Source organism: Lithobates pipiens, unplaced genomic scaffold (assembly GCF_037356315.1).
Source record: "Lithobates pipiens isolate NorthernLeopardFrog02 unplaced genomic scaffold, aLitPip1_a1.2 Scaffold_94, whole genome shotgun sequence".
NCBI lineage: Eukaryota > Metazoa > Chordata > Amphibia > Anura > Ranidae > Lithobates > Lithobates pipiens.
Window position 1 is genome coordinate 2,442,875 of NW_027507917.1, and position 10,637 is coordinate 2,453,511.

Here is a 10,637-nt window from a genome sequence, read left to right on the forward strand (position 1 = left end):
CCCCCTCCTGAACCGTACCAGGCGACATGCCCTCAACATGGGGTGGCTGTTTATGGGGACAAGGGCCTTATCCCCACAACCCTTGCCCAGTGGTTGTGGGGGGTCTGCGGGCTGGGGGGCTTATAGGAATCTGGAAGCCCCCCCAGACCCATGTGAATGGGTATCGGGTACATTTTACCCCTACACATTCGCCAAAAAAAGTGTCAAAATGGTCAAAATTACAGTAGGCAGTCCTTTATAAAAAAAAATAAAAGTGTCCTGCCCTGTAACTCCACCTTCAATGACAGCGCTGTTGACCCGAAAAAAAAACAAAAAACAGAAGAACTCTGCCTCGATGGGAGGCGTCCCGCAACTGAAGGCTTCTTGCAATGACAGCTGTTATATAGCTCAGGGCAGGGCCACCCGGTGACGTATATGGGTGACCCCACCCCCTTCTGACATCATGTGAAGTTCACGCAACCTCAGAGGGGGAGGGTCACCCATTTGGTTCTTCCGCTTTTTTTTTTCTTGGGTCGTCTGCGCTGTCATCAAAGATGGAACTACATCATGGGACTTTTCTTTTTTCTTTTCTTTTTTAATAAAGGACTTGTCCCAAACTGTCTCCTGTAATTTTTAACATTTTGACACTTTTTTTGGTGAATGTGTAGGGGTACAATGTACCCGATACCCATTCATATGTGGGGGGCGAGATCTGGGTTGATATGGATTTTAGGGGGGACCCCCACACCATTTTATTTTAAATTTTGGCATGGGGTTCCTCTTAAAATCCCTGCCACACCTGAAGGGCCTGGTATGGATTTTGGCGGGGACCCCCAAGCTATTTTTTTTTTTTTTTTGCTGTGGGGTTCCCCTTACGTTTGTCTTGAACATCGGGCTCATCCCTAGTGCCCATCAAAGCAGCCTATCAGTGCCCATCAATGCAGCCTATCAGTGCCCATCAGTTCAGTCTTATCAGTGCCCATGAATGCAGCCTGTTAGTGCCCATCAGTGGTGCCTCATCAGTGCCCATCAGGGCAGCCTATCAGTGCCAATAAGTGCAGCCTCATCAGTGCCCATCAGTGCAGCCTATCAGTGCCCATCAGTGCAGCCTCATCAGTGCAGCCTATCAGTGCCCATCAGTGCAGCCTATCAGTGCCCATCAGTGAAGCCTCATCAGTGCCCACCAATGCAGCCTATCAGTGCCCATCAGTGCAGCCTCATCAGTGCCCAATAGTTCAGCCTATCAGTGCCCATAAGTGCAGCCTATCAGTGCCCATACGTGCAGCCTATCAGTGCCTTTAAGTGCAGCCTATCAGTGTCTTTAAGTGCAGCCTCATCAGTGCCCATCAATGCAACCTCATCTGTGCCCATCAAAGCAGCAGGGATAACAGGGAGGATTGAAGAATAGAAAAAACATTTTTGCTGCTTTGAATCCCAAAAGCCTGCCCTCACATCTGGGGAGATGTAGTTCTGGGGGACGTATCTGCATCATAAGATTTCCTCCCAGTAGCTGCCCCGTCAAGAATTCTACAAGCCCAATGATGACAACGTAGGGAGTGATAGAAGATGTTTTTTGCTACAGGAGCAAGGTAAAAGAAGGAAATAATGCTGGGACATGATCTAGAGGGGAAGAGGAAGGTTGGTGGGGTAAATTTGGGTGCAACTTATTTTGCCCTTTCCCATGACTCCAATGCATCTCACCAAAATGGAAAATTTGTGGCAAAATCTGCCCCTCTCTCTCTTCCCAAATGGCTACTTACATTTTGAATATTCACCAGATTGTCAGTATTCAGTGATGGCTCTTTAGGTTACAATACTTTCCACCAATATTTTTAATGAATTTCAACTTGGGTAATCAATGTGTTATCTGTCATATAGAGTACAACAGATAATTTGTCAATAGACCTTCACTGGAGGAAAGTCCACAAATAATTAGATATGAGGGGCATGACTCCGATCTATCACCCGTCAAGTGAACTGTGGTGGTGGAATACAGTGACATAAGCTCGCCAGTTCCACTAGATGAGGGGTCCTCTACAGTGGTGGTCCTCAATGTTATTGAAACCAAGGCCCAGTCTTTTTTTTTTTTTAAACTTCAATGCCCCAATAGTTAAAAAATAGTTTAATTTCGAAAGTATGGGATACAAAATACAGTATGTAAAAAAAGCTGGAAGGTTCTCTTAAGGGGTTTGATGTCACTGTGGGGTGATAGGTGTTCTGTAGGGGGTTAGGGGACTCTGCAGCAGACTTGGTGTCCCTGTAGGAAATTAAGTTTCTGGAGGGAGCTGGGGGCAGCTGTGGGGAATGGAGTCTCTCCAGGAGGTTGGGGGGGGGGGCTATGCAGGGGCACTGTGGAAGCTGGAGGCTACCAGCACTGCAGGGTGATGGGTGGCACTGTGGGAGGTTGGGGGGCACTGTGGGTGCTGAGGGCTCTCAGGGGGGGTCTGAGAGAGATTGAGGGGCACTGTGGGTGCTGAGGGCTCTCAGGGGTGGTCTGAGAGAGATTGAGGGGCACTGTGGGTGCTGAGGGCTCTCAGGGGGGGTCTGAGAGAGATTGAGGGGCACTGTGGGTGCTGAGGACTCTCAGGGGATGTCTGAGAGAGATTGAGGGGCACTGTGGGTGCTGAGGGCTCTCAGGGGATGTCTGAGAGAGATTGAGGGGCACTGTGGGTGCTGAGGACTCTCAGGGGATGTCTGAGAGAGATTGAGGGGCACTGTGGGTGCTGAGGACTCTCAGGGGATGTCTGAGAGAGATTGAGGGGCACTGTGGGTGCTGAGGACTCTCAGGGGATGTCTGAGAGAGATTGAGGGGCACTGTGGGTGCTGAGGACTCTCAGGTGATGTCTGAGAGAGATTGAGGGGCACTGTGGGCTACTATGGGAGGAAGGGGAGCACTATGTGAGCTGGGAGGCTGTTTGGCTTTTGATTCTTCCTGGTTATGAAGTCTTCTTCCTTTTATTCCAGGATCATCTCCAGACTGCCTCTTGCTTCTCATGTCGCGTACACACGACCGAATCTTCCAGAAAACTAGGTCCGACGGGATTGGTCCTTCGGACAATCCGATCATGTGTGGGCTAATCCGTTCATTTTTCAGGAATAAAATCGGGCGGACCTAGAAATAGAACATGTTTCAAATATATCCGATGGACTCAATTCCGATGGACTAAAATCGGGAAAACCGTTCGTCTGTGTGCTGGTCTGGCGGACCAAATACGACGCAAGGGCAGCTATTGGCTACTGGCTATTGAACTTCCTCTTTTTGTCCCGTTTATGTCATCACGTTCAAAATGAATGGACTTTCTAATGGACTTAGTCCGTTCGTGTGTGGCCAAGTCCGTTTGTTCGGAAAGTCAGTCGGAGCTCCGCTGAAAGTCCGTCGGGAAGACCGTCGGACCTAGTTTGTCGGAAAGTCCGGTCGCGTGTACGCGCCATAAGAGTCCTGCAAAGCTTCTCTTCTCTCTAGCACATTCAACCAGCACTGCTCATTTGTCTTCAGCGCATGGTTGCTCCAGTTTTCTTACACCACCCCCTACTTCCTGTAGCATCATGTCCTGCCCTGAGTTCATGAACCAGTCCAACAGGTTTGTTAGCATATGAAATAGGGGAATCTTTCTAAACAGTATATGGCCTTAAAATGTTATTCCATATTTATGCTATAAAAATCACTTAAATAGCCACAGCAAATCAGAGGCACCGTGGAAGGTTAGGGGATCTGCAAATGGCTAGAGACCGGGCTATGACTTGACAGTTAAAAACCATTGAGATTAGGAGCCAACTTATTATGCACAAAAAAGTAATAATATTTATAAGATGAATATCTGGTACTTTGTTTTCCATTTCCACAGGAGGAAAGGTATTGTATTCAGACTAATATTTAAAATGCACACACATTATTGTAATAAGCATACATTTTTTGTAGTAGTATATAACAATATACACAAACTAAAAAACTCCCAAGCATTACCTCAAATCCTACCAAATTGCCCACATAACTACCCTCAGGTGTGCAGGTGGTGTTATTCATCTCCGCTGTGCACAATCATTGTGTTTGCAAATACCAGTGCAGTTCAGAATGTTGTCTAAAATTTCAAGTGGAATTGGACTTCAAAAGTAAAGATTTTTGACTAGTTGCCGGCATCTGATACCAGTTACCAACTTGGCTGATCCTGACCACCCCCTGATCTCTGCATGCACTGACTTTGGCTTCCTTTCTGACCTCTGCTTCTGTTGCAACTGTACCGCTGATCCGATACCAACTCTGGCCTGCACCCTGACCATGCTCTTGTATATATAGTTGAACCCGATCCCACTGACTTCGATGTTCCTTTACATGTTACCTAGCAATCTGCTCCAAGCACCTACCTGCTACCAGTCAGTGCCTGCATAGCATCTGTTCACTGACCAGCCAGCACCTGCTTGTCACCTGCCCACTGCTAGCCAATGCCTGACTGCCACCCACCAGAACCTGCTCATCACTTGCCTGCTGCGAACCAGTACCTGCCTGTTCCAGCCTGCTACTTACCTGCCATTACCCCAGCCAGACCATTGTGTTGACTGTCAGCTTCCTTCTACTCCAGCTTGAACAATCTGCTTGGCCCTGTTGCTAGCAAGATCAACAGGCACTCATGTCACTCTGCTCTCTTGTGCTACCCTGTCCACTTTATCAGGCTCCTCAGCCAGAGGTGTAAGAGAGGTGTTCCTCATCACATCAGGCTCCTCCACCAGGTACGCGACAGTTCTCTTCAACCTAATAACTACATATCTGCCGTGTGAGATAATGCTGCATCTGACTGTTAGTCTCAGGAGATTTGGAGTGAGATTTGGTGAAGTCACCTGTCACGGTCCCTACCGTGTATTTTAAACGGCCAGGCGTGGTCACGCCCCAAGTGGCTCTGGGTGGTATTGAACGTATGACTGTTTCTTTACCTCTGAGCCACACCTCAGTTCTCTTCTGCCTGCTTTCCGGCCATGCCTAGTTTTGCTTAAAGTACTGTGGGCAATTCTGTTTGTACCTGCCACTCCTGGATCAGCTGTGGCAGGTTACCTAATCAGCTGGGTATAAGACACTGCCTCACTCTGAGGGCTTGTTCAGTTCTTTGCCTCCTGTTTTGCCTAAGGTTCCTGTGTTCCTGTTACAGCGTTCCAAGACTGACTCCGGCTTCTGACCCTGGCTCTGCTTATCGTTTATTCTAACTTCCGCAATCCTTGACTACGGCTTTACTCCGACTATCCCTTGGCTATTCCTGTCAAGCCCCAGTGCACAGATTCACAGCCCAGGTAGCTTATCTCTTTGTTACCGTGGGCTGTGTGTATTTGCAAGGGTGAGCGTACATCTCTGCACCATGGACTCCAACCTATGTAAGCCCTCACAGTCACCACTGTTCTTTTTTGCTGGAGGCTCTGACAAGAGGAGGCTAACCCCCGCCTCTACCAAGATGGCCACCTCCACACAGAGATACAGTGTAGAACAAATGAGATTGATAAAAAGAGCACCAGATGGTCATCTTATGAGTCCATAATCATTTATTCAAGAAAACAATATGAAAACATCAGAATAAAAAGGTATCCATTGTCTTTGGGGGGGTTGACAGCCCCCCTTTATCAGGGCTTAGAATTAAAAAGACAGTGTTTCCTCCATGACTCTATCTCAAGACTCCTGGCGAGTTGTCACATGGTTATATTTGATAAATGAATATGGACTCTTAAGAAAACTGTCTGGTGCTCTTTTTTTTAATTCCATTTTGGTTTCTCAAGTTTGGGGGGGGGGCTTGCCTTGTGGTAGAGATGCCAAGGTTTAGTTGTCAAACTCAACCAACGTTGGGGGGGGGGGGGGGGCTTGCCTTGTGGTAGAGATGCTAAGGTTTAGTTGTCAAACCCAACCAACGCCTTTGTTTTTATGGTCAAAAGTTTAAAGTCCAGCACCTAACATCTACTTGCTCTTGGACAGCGCACAATCACGCATGGTCATGTGACGGGGAAAGATCAGCTGCAGGGATACAATTGGAAATACTGCTGAGCAGTCATTTGCCCTCTGCTTGCTTTATTTTGGCCACAACCATCCAGACTGCAATTCCTCTGTAACATCGGACATGGTCTTCTTTTTCAGGCATGAGGTGCCCCAGCATCAACTATCAGGCTGCAGCAAAGGTGGAGCAATGAGTAAAATGAGCAAAAGTCCAGTTTGAAGGCTATGAATCAAAATCAGCAATGCAATTTAAACAAATATTGATGGGACTTGGAAAAAAACACACAAAACAAGCACAATGTGAATATATGTCTGTCTCCAAGAAGGCAGAAAGTCTTACAACTATTGTTTTTCCACTTGGGTCACAGTCCAGTGTTAACAGTTCATGAACAATAGACAATGCTCAATCATGGATCATTTGCAAAACAATTTACATCACTTGATGTTATGCTATGTTGTTATGTTGACTCATGGAGGGCTTGCTACAGATACAAGAACCTTTCAAAACCCTTCTTCCAACCCTCTGAGATCTGAGTCAAATCCCAATGCTTCTTGAGAAGGCTACTTTCATTCCTTTCTGTTCCTTATGTGAAGAAGAGAACTTCCAAAATATACCATCGGCAGCTGCCATCCATACAACATGACACGACCCCATGTCATTCTCTGGTCTATTTAGAACATTTAGAAGATTGGGCAGCACAGTGGTGTAGTGGTTAGCACTCTCACCTAGCAGTAAGTAGGGTCGCTGGTTTGAATCCCAACCACGACACTACCTGCCTGGAGTTTGCATGTTCTCCCTGTGCCTGCGTGGGTTTCCTCCCACAATCCAAAGACATGCAGGTAGGTTAATTGGCTTCTGTCAAAAAAAAATTGACCATAGTATATGAATGGGGACCTTGGATTGTGGGCTCCTTGAGGGTAGGGACCGATGTGAGTGTGTAATATACAGGGATAGGGACAATTGTAGACACTCAGGTTGAACTTGATGGACTGGTGTCTTTATTCAACCTAACTAACTATGAAACTAGAACATCTCAACAGCCCAAAAAGAGAATTTTCTTCCAATTTTGGTCTTGGGATCAATAAAATTTTAACCCGGTTTCACGTCACACACATCTCATGGATGAATCTTCATCTTTCCCATCATCCTCTGTACAGAGTTTCTGATCTCCTTGGTCAGCATCCCATACACAAGTGGATTCAGCAATGGGGACAAAAGGTAGTGCAGAATAGAAAATATTACAGTTTGGTTTCTCAAGTTGGGAGGGCTTGCCTTGTGGTCAAACCCAACCAACGCCTTTGTTTTGATGGTCAAAAGTTTAAAGTCCAGCACCTAACATCTACTTGCTCTTGGACAGCGCACAATCAAGCATGGTCATGTGACGGGGAAAGATCAGCTGCAATTCCTCTGTAACATTTCCTCTGTAACATCGAACATGGTCTTCTTTTTCAGGCATGAGGTGCCCCAGCATCAACTATCAGGCTGCAGCAAAGGTGGAGGAATGCGTAAAATGAGCAAAAGTCCAGTTTGAAGGCCATGAATCAAAATCAGCAATGCAATTTAAACAAATATTGATGGGACTTGGAAAAAAACACACAAAACAAGCATAACGTGAATATATGTCTGTCTCCAAGAGCGCAGAAAGTCTTACAACTATTGTTTTTCCACTTGGGTCACAGTCCAGTGTTAACAGTTCATGAGAAATAGACAATGCTCAATCATGGATCATTTGCAAAACAATTTACATCATTTGATGTTATGCTATGTTGTTATGTTGACTCATGTAGGGCTTGCTACAGATACGAGAACCTTTCAAAATCTTCTTCCAACCCTCTGAGATCTGAGTCAAATCCCAATGCTTCTTGGGAAGGCGACTTTCATTTCTTTCTGTTGCTTATGTGGAGAAGAGAACTTCCAAAATATACCATCGACATCTGCCATCCATACAACATGACATGACCCCATGTCATTCTCTGGTCTATTTAGAACATCTCAACAGCCCAAAAAGAGAATTTTCTTCCAATTTTGGTCTTGGGGATCAATACAATTTGAACCCTGTTTCACGTCACACACATCTCATGGATGAATCTTTATCTTTCCTATCATCCTCTGTACAGAGTTTCTGATCTCCTTGGTCAACATCCCATACACAAGTGGATTCAGCAATGGGGGCAAAAGGTAGTGCAGAATAGAAAATATTACATGAATGGGACGTGGGAGCTCCTGGAGTGTCCGACTGGACACGATGGTGGAGGCCACTGTAAAGTAAAATATACAGATTACGATAAGGTGGGAGCCACATGTGCGGAAGGCTTTGGAGGCAGCGCTGAAGGAGCGAGCTTTCACCACTGTGCGGAGAATAAGGAAATAGGAAACAATGATGAGAAAAACGTCTGTTCCTCCGAACAAAAGGAAGCACACCAACCCGAAGATGTTGCTGGGGGTGTAGTCGCTGCAGGACAGCTTCTCTACAGACATGTTCTCGCAGAAGCAATGAAGAATTTGTCTACTGGAGCAATAGTCAAGTCTTGCTGCCAGTAAAGGAGGTGGCAATGCGACCACCAAATTCCTGACAACAATGAAGACACAAGCTTTGGCCACAAGTTTATTGGTGACGATGGTAGGGTAGTGAAGGGGGTTGCAGATAGCCACATACCGATCATAGGCCATGACTAGAAATATGGAAGACTCCATGGCTGACCAGTAGGTAGTAAAGAACATTTGGCTAAAGCAAGCACTTTCTGATATGGTTTTATATTCTGTCCAAAGAATAAGCAAAACTCTTGGTGTGGTGACAGTGCAGAGAAGAATGTCCACCATGGCCAGCAAAGCCAAGAAGTAATACATTGGATGGTGAAGTCTTGGCTCAATATAGATGATGGACAACAAGATCACATTGACAATGATGGTAACAATAAGTAAGAATGTGAGAGGGGTTGCGATATCCGAGCTCTGAACTTCAGGAAAGCAGATGAAGCTGAAGCCCTGTGATGAGTTACTTGTGGAGTTTGTGCCTGAGTTTGAATCGTATGCCAATGGGGCTCCACCTATAATAAGGAGAAAAATGTATTATTATCACCATCATCATCATTGACATAGCCCAATCATATTCTGCACTGCTCTTCTATAGTGTCCTATACATGAAACATACATTGTAAGCAAAACAGAATACAACAGGAAAAAAAAGTTGAGGGCCCTGCTCAATACAGATAAAAGTCTTATAGGAAACAAAAGGTATGAGGATCATGGTCAATGCAGCTTACATCTAATAGAGAACAGGAGGTATGAGGGTCCCGATCATTACATCTAATAGGGAACAGGAGGTATGAGGGTCCCGATCATTACATCTAATAGAGAACAGGAGGTATGAGGGTCCCGATCATTACATCTAATAGAGAACAGGAGGTATGAGGGTCCTGATCATTACATCTAATAGGGAACAGGAGGTATGAGGGTCCTGATCATTACATCTAATAGAGAACAGGAGGTATGAGGGTCCTGATCATTACATCTAATAGGGAACAGGAGGTGTGAGGGTCCTGATCATTACATCTAATAGGGAACAGGAGGTATGAGGGTCCTGATCATTACATCTAATAGAGAACAGGAGGTATGAGGGTCCCGATCATTACATCTAATAGAGAACAGGAGGTATGAGGGTCCCGATCATTACATCTAATAGAGAACAGGAGGTATGAGGGTCCCGATCATTACATCTAATAGAGAACAGGAGGTATGAGGGTCCCGATCATTACATCTAATAGAGAACAGGAGGTATGAGGGTCCCGATCATTACATCTAATAGGGAACAGGAGGTATGAGGGTCCTGATCATTACATCTAATAGAGAACAGGAGGTATGAGGGTCCTGATCATTACATCTAATAGAGAACAGGAGGTATGAGGGTCCTGATCATTACATCTAATAGGGAACAGGAGGTATGAGGGTCCCGATCATTACATCTAATAGAGAACAGGAGGTATGAGGGTCCTGATCATTACATATAATAGAGAACAGGAGGTATGAGGGTCCCGATCATTACATCTAATAGGGAACAGGAGGTATGAGGGTCCTGATCATTACATATAATAGAGAACAGGAGGTATGAGGGTCCTGATCATTACATCTAATAGGGAACAGGAGGTATGAGGGTCCTGATCACTACATCTAATAGGGAACAGGAGGTATGAGGGTCCTGATCATTACATCTAATAGGGAACAGGAGGTATGAGGGTCCTGATCATTACATCTAATAGGGAACAGGAGGTATGAGGGTCCTGATCATTACATCTAATAGAGAACAGGAGGTATGAGGGTCCTGATCACTACATCTAATAGGGAACAGGAGGTATGAGGGTCCTGATCATTACATCTAATAGAGAACAGGAGGTATGAGGGTCCCGATCATTACATCTAATAGAGAACAGAAGGTATGAGGGTCCTGATCATTACATCTAATAGAGAACAGGAGGTATGAGGGTCCCGATCATTACATCTAATAGGGAACAGGAGGTATGAGGGTCCTGATCATTACATATAATAGAGAACAGGAGGTATGAGGGTCCTGATCATTACATATAATAGAGAACAGGAGGTATGAGGGTCCTGATCATTACATCTAATAGGGAACAGGAGGTATGAGGGTCCTGATCACTACATCTAATAGGGAACAGGAGGTATGAGGGTCCTGAT

At 45.5% G+C, this 10,637-nt stretch overlaps 1 protein-coding gene across 1 annotated transcript; it reads right to left on the bottom strand.

Moving 5' to 3' along the window:
* Nucleotides 1-7,536: 7,536 nt before the first annotated feature.
* LOC143973747 (olfactory receptor 56A4-like) lies at nucleotides 7,537-8,996 on the bottom strand (the record flags this gene model as incomplete). Its single annotated transcript, XM_077474590.1, has 1 exon — nucleotides 7,537-8,996. A coding segment is annotated over one exon (975 nt), but the record flags the coding sequence as incomplete, so codon positions are not given.
* Nucleotides 8,997-10,637: the final 1,641 nt, after the last annotated feature.